Source organism: Eumetopias jubatus, unplaced genomic scaffold (genome assembly GCF_037043125.1).
Source record: "Eumetopias jubatus isolate StellerSeaLion01/CBP00866 unplaced genomic scaffold, mEumJub1_p1.0 scaffold_6, whole genome shotgun sequence".
Lineage (NCBI taxonomy): Eukaryota > Metazoa > Chordata > Mammalia > Carnivora > Otariidae > Eumetopias > Eumetopias jubatus.
Genome location: NW_028274812.1, coordinates 13,209,956 through 13,230,758, shown reverse-complemented (window position 1 = coordinate 13,230,758; position 20,803 = coordinate 13,209,956). Strand labels below are relative to the sequence as shown.

General features: G+C 39.4%; 1 protein-coding gene across 3 annotated transcripts in view; it reads right to left on the bottom strand.

Annotated features, from left to right (window-relative positions):
- Window positions 1-19,363, bottom strand: part of IPCEF1 (interaction protein for cytohesin exchange factors 1) — a 181,346-nt gene extending 161,983 nt beyond the window's left edge. For 2 of the 3 annotated variants that reach the window (XM_088023830.1, XM_088023831.1), the window contains exon 1: window positions 19,221-19,363. In XM_088023830.1, coding sequence (XP_087879956.1) covers window positions 19,221-19,282 — 62 coding nt within the window. In that variant the 5' untranslated portion in view covers window positions 19,283-19,363. The remainder of the gene's footprint in view (window positions 1-19,220) is intronic. The other variant, XM_028103396.2, reaches the window with a different exon arrangement.
- Window positions 19,364-20,803: the final 1,440 nt, after the last annotated feature.

The following is a 20,803-nucleotide window of genomic DNA, read 5'->3' as shown; positions in this document are numbered from 1 at the left end:
GGAAACACAAATTTTACTTTTACGAAGATAACTAAAATCAAAAGAACTAACAACACTGAATATTGGAGAACATGTAGACCAACAATGACACTCAGTATTGCTGCTGGATTTTAAGATAAGACAGACACTTTGGAAAATGTTTTACTACACCTACCTTATCAATTCCACTCCAAGTAATTACTCAAAAAGAAAAAACTAAATGTCCTCAAAGCTGTTCACAGCAAGTTAATTATAATAACAAAAATCTGGAAAAACTCAAATACCCATCAACAAAATAATGGTTAAACACATTATCATATATCCAAACAATGTAATTACGTTCAGCAAAAAAAAAAAGGATGAACTGCTGACACACAAAACAACATGAAGCATCTTAGAAACACATAAGAGTACCTACTGTATGATTCCATCTATATGAAGTTCAAGATCAAAGGAAAACTAATCTATAGTGATAAAAATCAGAACAGTGGTTGCCTATAGTGGGTGGAAATTTACAAGAAGGAGGTTCAGGACTGGAATATTGAAAAAGTTCTATTTCTGTGTGGAATGGTAGTTATATGGGTATATCCATTCATAAAATCTAAAATTGTACACTTAATAAGGAAGTGCTCAAAATCCAAAAGGATAGAGACACGTCCAAGGGGCACATGAGCCAATCTGAAAAGCCAATATACCAAAACTAGAACAATTTAAACAACAAAATAAATAACACAGTATTGAATTCTAACCAAAGATATAAAGGAGTATTCATGAGTCCTTGCCAATATAAATAAAAGATTGAACAATAAATAAAGAGGAGACAAATCCTTATGACAGAAAAGTTCCAAATAATACACATAGATACTTTCCCCTCCAGGAGGTGAAACTTAATTTGCTTCCAAAGAAGTGAGTATGAAAAAAGAAAAGTAGTAATTCCTGATCTGGTGCATCACCTTCATTGTGAATATGAAAAATTCAAATTCATGTATACTGAGTCAGAATTAAATGGAAAATAAATGACTGCCTTGAAACTTGATTCCTTTAAAAAATTCAGTACTCTTTTCCCTATGGGGCATATAATCCAGAGGTTATTTAACTATTTACAATTTGAAATGGCCAGTTTTTCTTTTTCACTTTAACCCATCCTAGACTGATAACTTCTATAAAAGACAAAATCAATTACCAGAAAAATAGAATTTTAAAAAGACACACAAACTACAAGAACTCAAATTTTTACTATTAGATTTTTTTAGCTACAGTATTATCTTTATTTCTTCTTTTTTTTAATTTTTTATTGTTATGTTAAGCACCATACATTACATCGTTAGTTTTTGATGTAGTGTTCCATACTATTATATTTAATAGACACAAAATTGTTGTACTGAATTCGTAGAAAGTTTCTAAAGTTACTCTCAATTTCTATATTTATTTCATTGTGGACCAGTAGTTTGTGAACTGGCACTGATCCGTAGACCACATTTTGAGTAGTAATTATATAGTTTGCAATGTAACAAAAATAAGGATTCATTCATTTATTCATTCAGTGAACGCTTATCAGATTCTTACTACACGTCGAGCACTGATACAGGCAATAAGAAATCGGTGTGAATATGACCTACAACATCCCTAATCTTTTGATGTTTATAATCTAGTGAAAAAAGAAAGATGTTTTAAAAACCTAATAATTAAATCATCTGGGGGAAATATCAGAAAGTAGTATCAGAGACAAAGGGATGGAAAAATGTGATAGTGTCTGGGTGGCTCCTTTGGATTGAGGATCAGGGAAAATTTCTCCAAGGAGCTGACATTTGACTAAGATCTAAATGACTAAAAAGATTCTGTCATGTGAAGTCCAAGAGAAAGAGTACTACAGGCAGAGGGAACAGGTAGCCCAAAACCCCTCATAAGTACATGCATTTCCTGTCAACATTGAGTAACAGATAACAGATTTACCCTCCTTCCTGAAACAACAACAAAAATGGACAAACTATATGAAACAATGGCTCTCATGGCATTGGAAATCAGGAAAAGTAGGACAGTGATCCCCAAGAGATAGGAAACAAGGTAAGTCTCACGATCACTTGAGTTTAGTGCATGGAGAAAGCTTTCAGTCCCCAGAGAAGTGTGGGGGACCCGAGGCAGAGCATAGAAAAGTTGAGAACTCAAAGTTAAGAAAACTCAGAAAGACTTCTTTGCTGGGGACACCAAAGCAAGCATAGTTCATAGGGCAGAGGAACAGAAAAAAGAGAGCTATATAGGAAAAGGCCTCCAGAGATTTGCAGAGGATCTCCTTTAAGTACTCACAAGGAGTAATAGCTAATAAGCCAACAAAGGAGATAAAATAAAATCATAAAAAATTTCAACTAATCACAAAGAAGACAGAAAAAGAGGAAAGGGAACAAAAAAATCAACGTGACAAATAGAAAGGAAAGCTGCAATATGGTAGGTTTAAAGCCAAGCATATAAATAATCACACTTAATGTAAATGCCCCAGTAAAAGACTGAGATTGTCAAATTGGATATAAAAAAGCAGTATCCAACTATATGTCATACAAGAAATGCATCAAAAATAAAGACACAAATAGGTTAAGAGGTAGGATAGAAAAAGATAAACCAAAACTAAATCAAAAGAAAGCTATACTAATATCAGAAAAATTATACTTAGGGCAAAGTGTATTAGCTGGGATATAGAGGGTCTACCTTAGAACAGCTAATAACAGAGCTTCAAAATGCATGTAGCAAAAACTGATAAAAACTGCCAGAAAAAAAAAAAAAAAGAAAACTCAGCTTACCATCAGATTTCAGCTCTTCTCTCTCCTGTAAATTTGTTACAATTGATGACACCTCATGATCATCCAAAGTCCATATGTTCACATGTTCAGGTCACTCTTGCTATTGTACATTGTATGGGTTTTGAAAAATCTGAAATCTCGTGTATCCACTAGAACAGTACCATGCAGAATATTTTCATCACCCTAAAATCCTCTCCCCGCCCCCAACCCATCAACCTCTGATTTTTTTACTATCTCCATAGTTTTGCTTTTTCCAGAATGTCATACAGTTGAAATTATATAGTTAGTAGCCCCTTCAAATTGGCTTTTTTCACTTAGAACATTCACTAAAATTCCTCCATGTTTTTTCATGGCTTGATAGCTCATTTCCTTTTAGCACTTCATAATATCCCATCGTCTGGATGTGCCAGTTTGTTTATCCATTCCTCTGTAAAGGAAATCTTGGTGTTTCCAAGTTTTGGCAACTGTGTTGCCAAACATCTATAAACATCTGTTGTGCAGGTTTTAAGTTTTTAGCTCCTTTGGGTAAATACCACCTAGTGCAATTGAAGGATAGTACGGTAAGGATAGGTTTTGTTCTGTAAGCAAGCACTAAACCGTCTTGCAAAATCGCTGTGTTCTTTTTTAATCCCATCATCAATGTATGGGAGTTCCTGTTGCCCTACTTCCCCTTTGGCATTTGGTGCTGTCAGTGTTCTGGATTTGGGCCATCCTGATAGGTTGTTCTAATTTGCATTTCGCTAACAAGGTAAGATGTTGAGCATCTTCCATATGCTTATTTGTTGTATCTTTGGTGAGGTCTGTGTGCAAATATTTTGCCCATTTTTTAATCATGTTGTTTGTTTTCTTTTTTGTTGAGTTTTAAGAATTCCTTGTATATTTTTGATAGCAGTCCTTTATCAGATATGCCTTTGCAAATATTTTCCCAAATCTGTGGCTTGTCTTCTCATTCACTGACAATGATTATATTTTAATGCAGCACATTTTAACACTAGCTGTGCCTTCAGTTCACCAAATCTAGCTAGGTACATATTGAAAAATACTTAAGATAAAAATAAAAAATAGTGTCAGAAACACAAAATAACAAAATACACTAATATGCATCATTATCCAAGCATTAGCTGCTATTCATAAATCCACTTAGACTTTTAGAAAACTAACAAAATGAATTCTGTTGATGTTGTTCTTCAGCGAGTCAGATTTTTCCCTGTGATTTTAGGCACCCCAAGATCATGGAGTGAAGGGTAACAGAAGAATAACAAGGATGGAAATAGAATTATATTGTTTTATATTTTGCTCCCTGCGATCATCACTGTTACAGCGTTTAAAAATTACAGAAACTTTTAAGTTTTCCTTTGTGGAAATGGTTGTTTATTTGTTGGGAGCAATGTGAGGGATCAGTTTTAAATAACACACCCTTGTTATTCCAACCTACACAGATAAAGTTGTTAAACTGAAAGAAATGAAAATTTCCAGTCTTTAGATAAGGTCAAGAATGTCAAAATCTTGTCTATCGGGTCATCTTTCTCACTCTTCACTATCTACTTTTAGAAGTTTGGAATTTTCCTTAATAGCAAAGTTAAATTTTTTTAAATGAATGCTTAAATACATTACAATTTAGCAATGTGGCTTAATTAACCTATGAGCCATGAGGAAAACATCTACTAAAGCCATCTTTCATCAAATTAAATTTGATGTGAGTTAAAGATTTGGGTATATAAGAAAATAATAAAACTATTAGAAGCAAATTAGGAGAATTTATTTCCTTTTGGAGATGAGAAAGCTTTCCTAAGCAATACACAAAACCCAAATTCCAAAAAGATTAGTGAATATGACTATATGAAAACTATTTTTCTGCACAGAAAAAAATACCATACAAAGTCAAAAGACAAATGATCAACTGGGAAAAATATTTCAACACATATGACAATGAGCTCATTTCCTTCATATATAAAGACCTCTTACAAATCAGTTATAAAAGACCATTAAATCAATAGAAAAATTGACAAAGAACTTAGAGGCAATTCATAGAAAAGAAACACAAATGGTTTATAACATATGAAATCATCAAGAAATGAAAAATAAAATGTCAGTGTTATATAGTTTTTCATTTATTGGAAGCAATTCTTAAAATCTATGTCATTTAGGGTGCCTGGGTGGCTCAGTTGGTTAAGCAACTGTCTTCGGCTCAGGTCATGATCCTGGAGTCCCGGGATCGAGTCCCACGTCGGGCTCCCTGCTCAGCAGGGGGTCTGCTTCTCCCTCTGACCCTCCCCCCTCTCATGTGCTCTCTCTCTCTCTCTCAAATAAATAAAATCTTAAAAAAAAAACTGTCATTTAGATATTTAATTGAATAAAATCAACATGTAGAACAATCTATATAGTGTGCCTCTACCTGTTTAAAAACAACCATATATATAAATGTATATGTGCATATACACATATATGTATGTATGCTTAGATATGCATAAAACATTCTAGAAGAACATTATGCAAACTGGTTACCATGGTTTCCTCTATGGTGGGAGTCTGGAAATCCTGGATGAGGAGTAAATGTAACTTTTCATCCTGTGTTCTTTCATAATGTGTAAATTTTTGAATGAATGTCTGCATTACTTTATCAATAAAGAATAACTAGTTAATAAAATTAACTATTTTATTTAACAAATATTTACTGAGCATCTGCTTTGTGCCACTCTTTTAAGCACTGGGAATACATACAGTGGACAACAAACGTGTATCTCTGTCCTCAGAGTTCTAACATGCTCCTGGGGAGAGGATAATAAAAGTTTCTAATGAGTTCTGTTCAGTCTAGTAATTTTGACTTAAATTGACTAAAAATGGCTTAAATGTTTAAGAATGTTTCCTTTGGATGTCCTTTTTTTAATTTAAGTGAATATATTTAGTTTCATATAAAGTAGTTGTTATAGTTTCTTACTGACACAATTGTAAATTAATTTGGAGGGCTTTGCTGAGTTAGAAGAAGCAAGATGAGGTTCATCTTTTATGCCTCCATATGTATTGATATCATTTAAGAATTTTGTTCTCCTTGCAACAAAACGTTGCTGATTCTCTGCCTTTGTTTTATGGTTTACCTACTGAAAGTTAAGAAGCTTCTCTTCCCTTATCAGTTAATTCATTTTTTAGGATTTAAATCTAACTCATGTCCTGAGATTCAGAACAAAAACAATTCCAGAGTCACTTACTGTTCTTATTTCCATCACATCCCCATATCTTTTCCCCTAGATATAGAACAATGGGGCCAACAAAATGTGAAATTACTGCTGTTAAGACTGTTTTACTTGAAAAAAAAATACATATTTTGGTTAAAGGGTGGAGTAAGGTAAAGACCAGTATTTCTAAAGCAGGGTTAATGAGCCCTCCGCTTCCTCAGTTCTGCCAGGAAGGTGTTCCTTGGCCAATAAATTGGGGAAAGCTGCTTATTAAATTTCCCTACAATTAGGGGCACCTGGGTGGCTCAGTCAGTTAAGCCTCCGACTCACAGTTTCGGCTCAGGTCATGATCTCATGGGTGGTGGGATTGAGCCCCAAATTGGGCTCCTCACTCGGCGGGGAGGGAGTCTGCTTAACAGATTCTCTCCCTCTGCCCCTCCCCCTACTCTCTCTCTCTCTCTCTCTCTCTCTCTCTCTCTAAAAATGGAGAGATAAATCTTAAAAAAAAAATCCCTACAATTAAAATTTTTCTCCACGTTGGAGATGTACAACACCCGTCAGCATGTTAGGAGTGAGTTGGACAGTCAGGTAGTCAAGGCCGGGGTCCCCAACAAGAAGATACAGAGTCCAGACAGCTAAAATAAAACAGCACTAACATCCTGTTTTGCAGCTTAAACAGGATCGCATTAGCATTCTGCTTTGCAGCCTTTCCAGAAGTGACTTCTGCAAAATGTCCTAAAATAAGACAATGAACCACAAGGCATTTGTCCCTATCAGGGGCAAGGGGCAGTTAAGACATAGCCCCCGGATGTCAGCCCAAAAAGACCATCAGCACGTAGACATTAACCTAAGAGGTAGACAGATAACATGACCAGAGCCCTGACTGGCATGACTCAGCACGCCCTGATTGCTTAAGATAGTTCTGCAAAAGATCTCATAAAAATCCCAAAACTTAGAAACTCCTGGGGCAACCCTCTCGGGCTCCCCTCCGACTCCGGCAGCTTTGTGCGATTGCTCAATAAAACTTGCTCTCTGCCCACCACTCTTCATCCGGTCCACCTCTTCATTCTTCGAAGCTGCGTGACCAAGAACCAGAGGCACTGAAGGCGGAGAATTCCTGCAACAAACTTACCAGTGACCCTCAACAAAATCCTTCAGTGAAGAAGTTTGCCTAACTTTGGAGCTTTTCTTTCTTCCTCTCTTCTCTCTGCCACAAGTTAGCACTGTGACCTCACTTAAGACTCCCATTCTCTCCAGCCTCAGGTTCTTCTGTCTCAAATCCGAAAGTTGATGCCGGATGCTATCTGAGGTTCCCATTCCACTTTATCATGCTAGACTCTTGATTTCATCTTAGAAAAATTAAGCAACTTAAGCCTTCGACGCTATTGAATGATTCGAAACACAGCCAAGTAAATACTAATCTGGTTAGGGAATTCCAAAATATGCTTTATGATTGATTAACATGATATGGAGTGATACTCAACCTAAAATACTGACTAGTTTATTATAAATACTAACAATTTTAAATCTCTTTTCAAGGCTACTAAGCATAAATCCCAGAAGACGACAGAAAGAAATAATCTTCGATACCAAACTGCACAAAAAGATATTAGTTTAGGTTTTAATTTTTCTGGGAAACAGGAAAAAAGTTTAAAGTTGCCTTCTTGTAAAATGACTAATATTTTTAACTATTCACATGAGCAACTTTGTCATGACTTACCAGATCGGTCATGCAAAAAAAGAAAATGGGGTATTTCTTACTGGATTCCCTATCCATTTGACCGCCTAACAGGCCTGCACCAGCCTTGTTATATTCAAATGGTTCCAAAGCTTGAGGAAGCAAATGAGGAAAAGAATAGATTCCCAGACAACTCTATGCTAATTAAGAGATCTCCTGATATCAAGGGAATGTATAGTCTCGGGTCAGATCAGAATCAGTTTCAGTTTTGAATCTTTGTTTCCCACTCAGCAAACTCCAGAGCACTTTCTGGCCCTGCTCTGGAGTCCGTGCTGTTAAAAATTTCTTATTAGCTCCTAGCTAACCTGAAGCTTCCATCTGTAAGAATTACAGCACAACATACCTCTGTGGCAAGGAGCACGCTCTTGTTCCCCGGGGCAAGAAGAAAATGAAAAGACTAAGTATGCGTAGGGTGAGAAATTCCATATTGTCTACCAGAATAGAAGACTTCCTCGTAGGGATAATCTTCCCTGATATAACACATCAATAACCAATAACAACAAATGCAGAATCCAATTTTTTTTAAGTATGGGACAAAAGAGATCCAATTCAAACCACTCCTTCAAAACAAAATAGGATGGGAAACAACATTCCATTTAACAGAACACCAACAGGACATTTAAAATTACAGCCTCTCTTTCAACAAACGCTTGGCCCAAGAAAGTTCTACTGGTTGCAACTCTAAAACCAATCCGAGAATTTTCTCTGACAGGGCCCCTAAAGAGTATGTTCAGCCATGGACCCAGGCTTCCTATGTGCTGATTACATCTTGACTTTGATCATTACACGTTGCTTCCAAGACTTCCAGGGGCAAAAATAGCCTTGCTTAGTACTGAAGTTTGACTCAGCATTTTCCAGTCTGTTAGCTAAAGGTGAACCTTAATAAAAGAATCTTTTATTTTCATATGGAAAAGACACAGTTCCCATCAAGAATATTCTGCTACAATTTCATTAGTTCACATTTAGACAAATGCAACTAAAAAACCAGGGACCATGGCATTTTCCTACTTCAGACCCAGCAAGACATTGGGCCTATAGATAACTTTTTATGAAGCAAATGCAACTTCTGATTAAAGCCTGTGAATGACAAATACTTATCTGAGAGCCTAAGCTTAATAAATCAAGAAATTAAAATTGGTTGTTTTGTGTATGTATTTAAAATCTTTCTGGGGCACCTGGGTGGCTCAGTCAGTTAAGCTCCGACTCTTGATTTCAGCTCAGTCATGATTTCAGGGTGGTGAGATCTAGCCCTGTGTGGGGTTCCTCACTCAGCGGGAAGTCTGCTTGAAATTCTCTCTCTCCCTCTGCCCCTGCCCGCCCTGCTCTCACTCTCTCTCTCAAACAAATAAGTGTTTAAAAATAAATAAATAACAAAAAATAAAAATAAAAACTTTCTGATTTAAAAATCTTGAAAAAGTGTGAAGAGATTCTCTCCAGAGACTCAAGCATTTTGTGGAGGTTCTGTTTGAATTCCCACCTCTTCTATGCCAATTAAGAGTGCCCTTCTCCACCTCCATCTTGTGCAGACTTCCAAATCACCAGATAAACCAGCAGGTAAAAAGTCAGTACAAATACCTTCAGAGCCTAAAAGAGGTTGTCGTTTAATGAGGGAGACACAAGAGAGAAAGGGAGACTGGATAGAGGGCTCTGTAGTAAGGGTGCATTGCAGGATCAGGAAAAGCTGTCAGTAAAGGAATGTGTGTTTGGGATGTCCCCAGAATGGCTTACAGAATCTAGATACCCAGCTGACCTTGAAGCAGGCCTTGTGGGGACCTTCGAGGGGACAGTGGTTAGGGAGACTTGAAAGAAACTTGATCTAATGGAAACTTGATCTAATGCATTAACTCCTACCTGTGGAAACACAGGTCTGTATCCTATCCAAGGACACCAAAACTAGATGGGCTTCATTTTCTGATGGTCTTCAGAATGTTACTGAAACTAAAGTCATGGGCTGCATCCTCATACAAGCCAATTCATTTCAATTTTTCCTCGGTCACAGACTGCCCCCTTAACCTTGTACATGCAAAACCTTGACAGAAAAGAGTTTTAGAAGAGAAGAAGGATAAAATAAAGTAAATCTACCGTCTCATACACATTGTTCTTTAACTAGAAAGACATTTTAAATGAGAAAAGTTGAAAGAACTGAAAAATAAATGAGGCAGCCTTTTCTGTTCGGCAGTTAATATTTAGAAGATCTAGATCAGGCATTTATCAGCTCCAGGCTGGATGTGTGGGCCAGCTGGTTCGGCAATCTGAATTAGCACTCACTTGGAAGAATCTCATTGGCTAATTCTCACACTGGTGTTAGTAACTCATATCAACTTAAAGAGCTTTCCCTTCCAAAAAGGTATTCATTTTAACCCAGATTTAACAGTGAAGAACATCTAGGACTAAGGAAATCCAGGCAGTGAACTGAGCGTTTGCTCATTTGGGAAAACACAGAATCTCTTTGGACCTCAGTTCCCTATCTATAAGGTGGCAGTGGTAGAGTAAACGGAGTCTAAATTCCCTCGTAACTAGAATAGGTTTGGCGTCTGATTCTATGCAGTAAGCATTAACACTGGGCATCTGAGACAGGTGAGTAGGGGCCTCCCAACCCAGACAAGTGTAAGGCTAAGAGCACATGCCCAATGGGATAACCCAGGCTGGGAGACATCGAGGGGCAGAAAATGATGAGATTTAAACTCAAACTTCACCTTGATGATAAATCAGTAGAGACAACTTATTGATGAAGGCCAGGCAATAGAATTCTATAAAGGGGAAACAAACCTCCTATGAGAGACAGTCAGCTAGAGTTCAAGACTGAGTTCAGCCATTCACTAAGAGCATGGCTTGGACACACCATGGAACCATTCTGAGCCTCAGTTTCTTCAATGGGTGTGTTACTATCTGCCCCACGTACAGACAGCACAAAGTCTTTGTATCAGTATAAGAAAATAAACACACACACTCAGTAGATTGTAAAGCAGACGCACCTCAGAGCTTCCATGTGAACAAGCATTTAGGATTTAGAAGGAGGTCTCCCAAGGGTAGAATAGAACAAAAACAAAAGCAAACACAAAAGTTAGAAAACTATTTTTGAGAAAACAGCTTCCTACTTGCCCAATCCTAAAATACAGACACCGAAATATCAATTATGTGACACTTCTCTAGGCTCTTCAAGAGAATAGAGCAGATTTTCAATGGAAATATCTGCATAATAAAAAGACCGCTAAACCTGAGCTTTTGTCATACTTACTCAAAGCCCCAGGGGATGTAAGACATTCAAGTACGCCAAAGAATCACGGAATCTCTCTTTTACATCAGGAGACCTGGCACAAGCTGAAGAGTCAAACAAAGGGTAGAGCTCAGCAGAGAGATTAGTCCAAGGTGCCTGAATAATCATGAAAAAGAAGTACAGAAACTGGGGACAGGGAAAAGAAAAGATATTTGGCCACAGTCAAGATTGCCTGGGGACTACTGATTGGGGTGAACAGGTAGGGAAAAAGAAGAAAGTTTTTTCTTACTTGAAGGACCAGTCAGCCAGGAAGAGAAGTATCAGACACCAAAGCTAACTTGACCCAGGGCCAGGCACAAGCACACAATATTAATGTATAATACAGTATGACTGGAGAAAAGGGCTGTGAACCTCTAAACGAGGGAAGAAGAGAATTTAAAAAATTATACCTCACCAACTTCATTTGTTTTGATCAACTCTCCATGCATTCCCTGGAGAGTCTAAGGAGAACATTCTCTAATGTTGGGTAATAATTCGGTTTTAAACATGACAATAATGTCAGTGCATATGCATAACCCTGCTAGCAAGAGGAAACTGAATGGGGAACCAGAGTTAGATCTAGATTGGAAAGATGGGTTTTCCAATCATTCTGTGAAACAACAGTTGAAGAGAATTGAGGTCAGAGAAATTCCCAAGAGAGAAACTCTAGAGACAGCAAGACAGAAAACCAAGAAGTAAATCAGATCAGATGCTATGGTTGGCAGAAAGGCTTAGGGAGAAATCTGAGAGAGAGAGAGAGAGTGAGAGAGAGAGTATAGGGCATTGAGGTAGAAGTGGTAGAAAATCCTGAGGCCTACAGAAGTGATAATTGGGGTGCGTGATCAATCCTGAAAGATGCTGAATCCAGGAGGATGAGTACAGACAAACACCCCAGATTTGACCCAAGTGGAGACTTTGAGAGCAATGGTAAGAAACATGAGCCCATGGGGCATAGACAGAGGTACTCAATGCCCGAACTCATCCAGGATTGAGAGAGGAAGCTCTTGCTAATTTGCTCCCAATGCAAAGCACACAGGAGTTAAGTATTTAACGCAAAGCAGAAATGACCATACCCCATGTCTAGAACGCTGCTGTTACGAAGAATACCAAAATTTGAAAGCAAAGTCACCTCAGAGGGAATCCCCGAGGCCTAGTTGCTCTGCTCACTTAACTCGGCTTTGATAAATGCTCTGGTGTCTCTCTCCTCATACTAGCTTGCTGGCGTCCCGGCTCAGAATAGCTTGGGGTCTGGTGTTCCTCCCAAGGCAAATGATTTGTACAGAACTGTGCAATGTTTCCGAGTGTTCACAAAATAAAACTAAGTGGTACTCTTGTGCCTAGCTCAAACCTTGCTTGACAATTCCCTCTGAAGTCCCCATTACCTACGCAAAAGCAGCTCTACTTGATTAATCAAGTTGAAAATCCAGCTACGGGAAATCTTGGTAGCTTGTGTTCCAGGGTGAAATCTAGTTCTAGCTGGAAAACTTTGGCCACATTTGACCAAGAGAGGTCAAGTTCAGATCCTTCTCTTTGACAGATGGCTGCACCTAAATCTAACCAAGAAAAGGTAGTGTTAATTCATATGCTGTAAGGGAACTTGAAAGGTAATCTTGTTCGTTCTCTTGCAGTGAAACACCTGGAAAATATTAGGTATTCAATAGGCATGTGGTGAATGTTGAATATTCAAAAAGGGGCTCCTATCACATTACATGATTAACATCCACACTCACTAGTGAGAACGATTATGTACCTTTTCTTTTTTGTCTGGATGGCAAGAGAGTTTGGGGTTTATGGCCCAACAAGGAACCAGAAAATAAGGATTTTAGCAAAATTTGCTTCAAGAGTTCAACACGTGGAAAGAACAAGATTGTTATAACTGAACTGCACTTTAAGTGAATTAATAAAATGTTCTTGTTGCAACCATTAATTTGCTAAAAGAGCAACACTTCAAACGTGTTCAAGAAATTAATGAGACTATATATGGTCATCAGAGTATAAAAACTATTGCAAAACTTCCCTAACACTCACTGTGCTATGCTCTGAGGTATCCAAACAGAATGATCATGAACAAGTAGCCTAAAAAGTATGGTTTTCATGTTGATAGGCTTTGGCTCAATTTTTGAAAAGATCAAAGGTTTCTTCCTTAAAAGATGACTTAGTGTAAGTTCAGCCAAGTGAGTTGTGACACAGACACTGAATTACATTCTATAGGAATGAACAATGTTAAAGTGAGATTCCTGGGAAATATTCTGAGTCAGGTTCATTTCTCTCCTTTCTGAGGGGTCTGTATTTTCCTATTTTAAACCAGGGTTCAGTATCAATACATACATTTGCCCATAAGTGGATAAATGTTCTTTTTCTCTCTGACATTAGAGATCAGTGCATAATACTCCTAAGAAAGAATTTTCCTTCATGATAGGAAAAAAAGAACTGCCCTGCTCACATTTGAAATAGAATTTCACAAATTTCTGTCGAGCATTTTGAAAGAGATTATATAAAATGAATAACAAGTTTAAAGAAAATTGAATATGGATCAATTAAAAAGGGAAGAAAAAAAAAAACAAAAACAGAAACCTGGGGCACCTGGGTGGCACAGTCGGTTAAGCTTCCAACTCTTGTTTTCGGCTCAGGCCGTGATCTCAGAGTCATGAGATCCAGGCCCCCATCGGGCTCTGTGCTCAACACAGAGTCTGAAGGAAATTCTCTCTTCCTCTCCCTCTGCCCCTCCCTGGCCACACATGCGCTCTCTCTCTTTCTCAAATAAATAAAATCTTTAAAAATAAATAAATAAAAGGAATCAAAAATATATTTTTAGTTTTGTGCAGATTAAATGACTAGCCTCATACATGATGTTTTCCTGCTAAAAGAATGTTGTTCTGCTAGAGGTAATTATAGTAATAAGAATTAGGGTAATTTAAACTCTATTGAAAAGAGGATTTAAGAGATTCTTATGTTGCAGAGAAACCCAAGAATATGCTTGAAATCCTGACTCTCACGCTGGCATTAAAATAGCTAGGCAGGTACCAAATTAATTTTATGTATCAAAGGACTCAATAATTTTAGATTAAACCATTTTAGATTAATTAATGACCTGATGGCTCATTAATTGGGGAGTTTCTATTTGCTATACGCTTAAGGTTTTAGATTTTATATTAGGATCAAAGAACCATAACATTGCATTATTTTCCAAGTCAGAATATTTAACCTTTTCTTCCAATATACAACTTGAGGAAGTAAATATCCTCCCAAGACAACCAATGTTCTGTATCTAGCAAATGACCACACTGGTACAATAATCTGGAGTCCCTAGCTAGATTCAATTTATGAAAAGATGCCCTTTTATAGATTTCACAATAGCCTGATTTTCATTTTGTAAATGTGTTTCGTTGTTTAGTGTCTTTATTCATTCCCATTCAATGAGGAAATGACTCCACTGTTGGAGGCCCTGTGCCACAGGTTAAAGTCACAGAAATGAGTCATTCTGGATTTAGTCCCTAGAAGTACTCGCCAGCAAATGCAGATGAGTGTATCACTAGCACTTAAAATGATTTTATTCTTTCCCGTCGTATGTTTCCTAGGGCTGTTGTAGCAAAATACTACCAACTGAATGGCTCAAAACAACAGGAATTTACGCTCTCCCCGTTCTGGAGACCAGAAGTCAGAAATCAAGATGTCCGCAGGGCTATGCTCCCTCTGAAACCACAGGGGAGAACTTTCCTTGCCTTTTTCTAGACTTCTGGTGCCGGTGGCAGTTCCTTGGCCATCACTGGCTTGCAGCTATGTCACACCAATCTCTGTCTTTATCATCATGTGCTGTCCCTGTGTCTGTCTCTACAGGACTGCCTTCTTGTAAGGACATCAGTCATACTGGATTAGGGGCCCAATCCATTATGACCTCACTTTAATTCAACTCATGACATCCACAACTACTTTATTTTCAGATAAGGTCACATTCTGAAGCACTGGGGGTTGGGACTTCAGCATATCTTCTTTGGGGAGGGAGGCACAATTCAGCCAATAACACCCCCTACTACCTTTAATCCTCTTCTGCCGGTAAAACTCTCGTATGCCGAAGGAGTCTCTACATGGTAAGAAACTGGAATAGGAATGAAGACAGAAGGCCCCATTGGTTTATAACGTTTTTCCTTTCTTCCACACCAGAAAGCATACTGGTTGGGAATTTTTATTAGAAGTCTTTATGAGAAGACTTATGTGTGGAGAAGTTAAATGCCTTGCTTGGTAGCACCCAACTGTCATACGTCACGGGCAGCCCGGTCTCCTAACCCCCGGACCTATGCTGTTCCCACTAATACATAGAGACTAATATAAAGCCCCATCAGTATGGGTCCATTGACACTCAAAATGCAAATTGGATGTTTTCAGATTAGATAAGATATTGTTATAAAGGGGCCACAAGGAGGATCCTTGCAGTGATGAAACTGTCGTGTGCCTTTGGGGTTGCGGACTACCCAGGGATGGTCCTAAGATGGTCCCCAGGCCCCTTTCTTCCCCTCTGGTTGAGTAGCAGTCCCTACATAATACCACCGGACCACCTAGAAAGCAGGCTATGGTGACAACCATAGGTGCCCTCCTGTAGGGCATGGGAAGTTCCCTGAAGAAAAAAGAAAAAGTCTTTTTCACTACCTCCTCAGTCAGGAAATGGAAAGGAATTTTGCTTAAAGAGATTTCGAAGACAATGCATCTGCTCAGACCCACCCTTTGCCTCCCAAGTCTTGGCCTCAAACCGCTAGCTGACGTAAGAGAATCTCTAATGTGAATGAAAACAGCATAGGGCCCTGGGGCACAGTAGCCAGGCCACGGGGGAGACACGCGAAGATCTGGGTTTGAACCCCCTCTCTGCCCCTGCCTCGAGTGGGGGTTTAGACAGGGTACTTTTCCTCTCTGGACATCGGGCTCATGGAGATGACAACTCCCGTTTCCCGGGATTGCTTTGAGAAGTGACTGAAATTGTTCATGTACTAGTAAAAGCTCTGGTTATAGAGCCTGGAACATAGCAGGTGTTCAGTAATATTGTTGGTCTTTATTCAGGGCCCCACACATGCAATATTTCAAAAATGCCATGGACTCTATTCAACTCTGTTGTGCTATTTCTAGTTCAAGTCATATTCCACCCTGGGCTATTTCGGCAGGAGGTTTCTTGTCTGTTGGATTAATTCTTTCGTTTCTAACTTTAACGCACTCTCAGTAATGTATTCAGACATTTTTGCAAGGGCTTATCCACGTTCTAGTAATTTGGGGGTGAGTTTAAACTGGCTAAATTTCACTTTTCCACTACTTCTATTTCAATGGCTAGTTTGAGAGCCCTGTCTTTTGCTCACATTTGTTCATAGTTTGCCTCTTTGGCAAATATCTCTCACCTGATCATTTCGGAGACAAGGAGAGTAGCTCAAAACCTAGGAGCCCAAGTATTTGATCCTGGGTTAGCATCTGATCAGGGACTCCTCCAGGGTGACAGGCTGTCATTGGCACTATGAGATGAGATGGCCAAGATCCTAACAACAAGAATTATGTCTTGACTTCACAAAAATGTTTTTCCAATCTCTCCCTATGTATGCCAAGATGATAAAGATAAGTCAGCATGCCCTAAAAAAGTAATTACCCTTATGCTGGGAAGCCTAAACGTAATTTAGAACTATTAACTATGGAACTGACTGTTGAACTTGCTAGAAAGTCATCCAATACAGGTTTAGAGGCCATTATAAATCATCCAGAGAAAATAACCCCCCCTTTTTTTTAATGTGATGCTAGGTACTAATTAGACCAATCAGCCCCAAGTGGGATCTTATTTGTTTATTTTCATGTTAGAGCTATCACATGATTCCATACCAGTCTTAATCTCAAAAGGAATCCCCAAACATTAAATAACATAAATTGTGTCATTTCTTGGATTGCAATGAACCACAAACATTAGCACACTACATCTAAGAAGCTGCTTTTGTTTTATTTTTGGTGGAAGAATACAAGAGGGTTAATTTTTGTTCACTTATTTTAACTCAACATTTATTTTGTATTCAGATTACTAAGGTAGCCCAGATATGCTCCACTAGTGGAAAACTTGGAAAAAAAATAGAAAAGTACAAAGACAACTATAACTATCCATTATAAATCCACTAATCATATAGTAACATTTTAGCATATTGACCTCAATCTTGCTTCTCTACAACATTTTTACATAGGTGAAACAGTTGTGCTTCTGGTTTTGTTTTTTTTTTTTACTTAGCATTCATAAATGACAATATTTCCATAAACATCCTTGGATTGATGGTATTCCTTTATATAGATCTACGGTCATGTGCTTAACCATCCTGATAACTGGGCTCATGACATTTATTTTTAATACAAAATTCTTTAAAAGAATCATGCTTACTTACATAATTTAGAAAATACTGAAAAGCATAAAGAGGAAAATATAAATTGGTGGCTAAATTTTTAAAGGTAGCCGTGATGATTTGAAAGCTGAAGAAAATACATTGACAACTGCCATTTAGTGAAGACCCGAGAAGTAGCAGACTGTGGGCAGTTGGATTTGTGACCTTCACAAACAACCCCGAAAGCTCAGAGTGTTATAATCACCACCTTACAGGTCCAGAGCTCATAGATTTTGAACAGGTGGGTCTGACCCCATGTTTATGTTTTCTCCTGGCTATGTCAATATTGCTCTCCCAGAATCACCTCCACTCTACCGCCATGTCTCCCCCCACCATCACCGCCACCATCACCACCACCACCAGCTCCAACTCTATACCACCACCCCCATCACCACCAGATCGCCACCCTTAGGGCTTAGTATCTCCATCACCACTTCTTTCCATCTCATTTCTATATACCCTTTCTTCTCTTCTCACCTTTATATTCTCCTCCTCTCTTGCTTCACTTTAACCTCCAACAAGCCTTTCCTTAAGTGTCAAGAGTAACAGAGAGAGAGCAAAAGCCACCCTACCACACTCGCCTTAGGGAAAATCCCCATTATTTATCTGTTCGACAAAAGCTGACGGAGAGCATACTACGTGGCAGACGCTGTTTTGAGCACTCAGTGTACAGGAACTTTTTTTTTTTTGCGGATTTTTTTCGACACCGAGAGCTCATTGTTTAGAATTTTCTTCATTTTCACATACTGTTTGCCGTATGAAACACACTTGCAAATTGCCAACCCGTGTTGGTGTTACCAGTCCTCACAGCCTAGCCTCCATGCTGGCTGGAAAGCAGAAGTGAGCTGTTGAAGAAGGATCCCCGCGTCAAAAGGAAAGTCTCAGGCAATCATCATGAAGTAACTTCTTATCTCTTATTGCCACAGAAAACTACCACAGGAAAGAACTTCCTTTTTCCAGACTCAGTTGATGTGCATTTGCTTAATGCAGCTTGCCTGCAATAATTTACACACACACCCTCCCCAGAAAAGACTCTTGATACAGGAAGGAAAGGAAAGGAAGACAATTCGAGTATCGATGAAAGGATGAGTACCTTAACAGATACATACACTGAAGTCCCTTCCCTCCTCACTTGCATGAAAGAAACCTGTATTCTTTCTGTTCCTATTTTCTATGTAAAATAATGAGTGGTAGAGGAATCAGACTCTGTCTATGACTGTGCACCGCCTAGGGCCATAGTAGGAACACATGGGCCCCTGCAGAAAAAGAAAATCCACTACTACAGTCGAAGATGCCTTGGTGTGTGGTAACTCTGACTCCTACAATTATATTTCTTTCCCATACACACAAAGAAAACCAAATGCTCCAGATGCACTTGGTAAAAACCTCGGGACCAACATTACCTAAGTTCTCATTTATATACAGGTATGATTTCAAGCCTGTGACTTTTTCCTAGGACTAAAATCCCATCCAGCTGCCTGCCTACAAAGGGGGATCCTCCACAAAGAGCCCAGCTTCTCCAAAGAAGGTGGCCACAGAGTGTTTCCCCAGGCAAATTCCTCAGGACCCAAACAAGTGCTAAACTGTGCTTTTCTAAAACAAACCCATGGTCCACAGTCCAAGCACCTGTCAATATCACATCCATTCAAGAAAGAGAAAAGCAGAATGAGTATACAACCATTCTCCCAGGGAATTAAAGAGTAATTTTAACACTGGACTTCCCAGCAGCAGGTTCATGAAGAGCTGAGCCAACATCATATCATCTCCCAAGAGTCACATTTTAAAACTCATCACCATTCTGAAAGAGAGAGTGCTAGGGTATCAATTGCTTTGCCACCTTGAAAAGCCAAGCAATGACGCCTGATACATCAGCCAAGGAGTGATTTTACTTACATGCAAGAAAAAGAGAGTAAATCCAAGAGCTGGCTGGTTATCCCTGAGTTCAGAAAACTCATAATCCACTGAAGCAAAGGCTGGGATTCCACTCTACGCAGCCAACAGCTCTGGAGGCTCAGTCTACACAGGACTACAATTAGAAGCTGAGCACAGACTGAGCCTCTTTCGAAAGAAGAGGAAGTGTCATCTCTACTTCCTCAATTTTCTTGTTCTTCCCTCTTATTGTTATTGATCCCTTCCTCGATCCCCAGATCCAAGGCACCGCGCACGCAGAGCGCACGTGTCCTGTCTGTCTGACTTCGCTTATCCCTAAACACCACCCAGTGTCTTCGTTTCCAGGACACACACAAAACGTTACCTGGTTTTGCTTTCCTGTTTTGGAGGCAAAGAAGTGTACTTACAGGTACGGAGTGTGGGAACATTGGCAGAGCTGGTCTCAGTGTGTTCAGCGGAGATGCTGCTTGTTCATCACCCACCTCGTTTAGGCTCAATCTTATTTCAAAGTTCTCTTCTTTCTCTTCTCCAAACAGTTCACAATGCTCTTCTCAACAGAGGCTAAAAGCATTTTCGGGTAAAAATAAGTCTTAGCCTGCCACTGTTTTGCAGCACAAATCATAAATTCTCAAATAGCAACACTTGTCTTTCCCCCACCAGGCAAGGAAATGACGGGCTGGGAGGCAGAGATGATTGAACTCCTCACCAGTCAATTCCGGCCCTCCCACCTCTCCTTTCCAACAGCAGCATCTTGCTTCTTGGGAAGAGTACAATCTCATTATATTTATACTCTGCTTTCAAAGAAAAGGAAACAAATCATTAGAATTGAGCTCGTGACCAAGGCAATTTTCCAGAATGTGGGAGCTACATCGTTAGCATGGGTATCAGTTATCTGATTGCGTTGACACTTAGAGGCTTAAAACAACCAACACCTATGACTTTAAAGCTTCTGTAGGTCAGATGTCTGGGCCCAGCTGAGCTGGGTTCTCCTGCTAAGGGTCTCCCACGGGCTATATACACAGGGGGGTCAGCCGGGGCTGCAGCCACCTCAAGGCTTGACTGGAGAAGGAAACTCTTCCAAGTGCAGTCCTGCCGTTGTTGGTAGGATTCAGTTTCTCACAGCTCTGAGACTGAGGGCCTCGGTTCACGCTGGCTGTTGACCAAGGCCACCCTCTGTTGTTTACCACATAGGCTTCTCTGCACAGCAGCTCAAGACATGGCAGCTGGCTTCACCAAAGGGAAAAAGCAAGAGGGAAAGGGAATGAAGGAGAGTGAGAAGCTCTCATTCCTGGTTAAAATCCTACACGTGACCCATCAGTCCTGAAAATGGGCGCTTACAAAGGCTTTCCCCGGCTGGCATCAGGGGGAAAGCTGCCGTCCCCACACCGGACTCGGTAACAGCGAGGGCACTGTGGTCTCTGAGGGGAGTTGCAGTGAAGGCCTTGGGGTCCCCTGGCCCATCATGCTCTTTTGTATATTTACATTCTCAGCCCCAGGTGTCTGAAGTGGGAAATTAAGGCAAAAACATAAATAAATAAATTTCCTTACTACCTACAGCCCACTGACAAGTCCTTGAAACAGGCAAA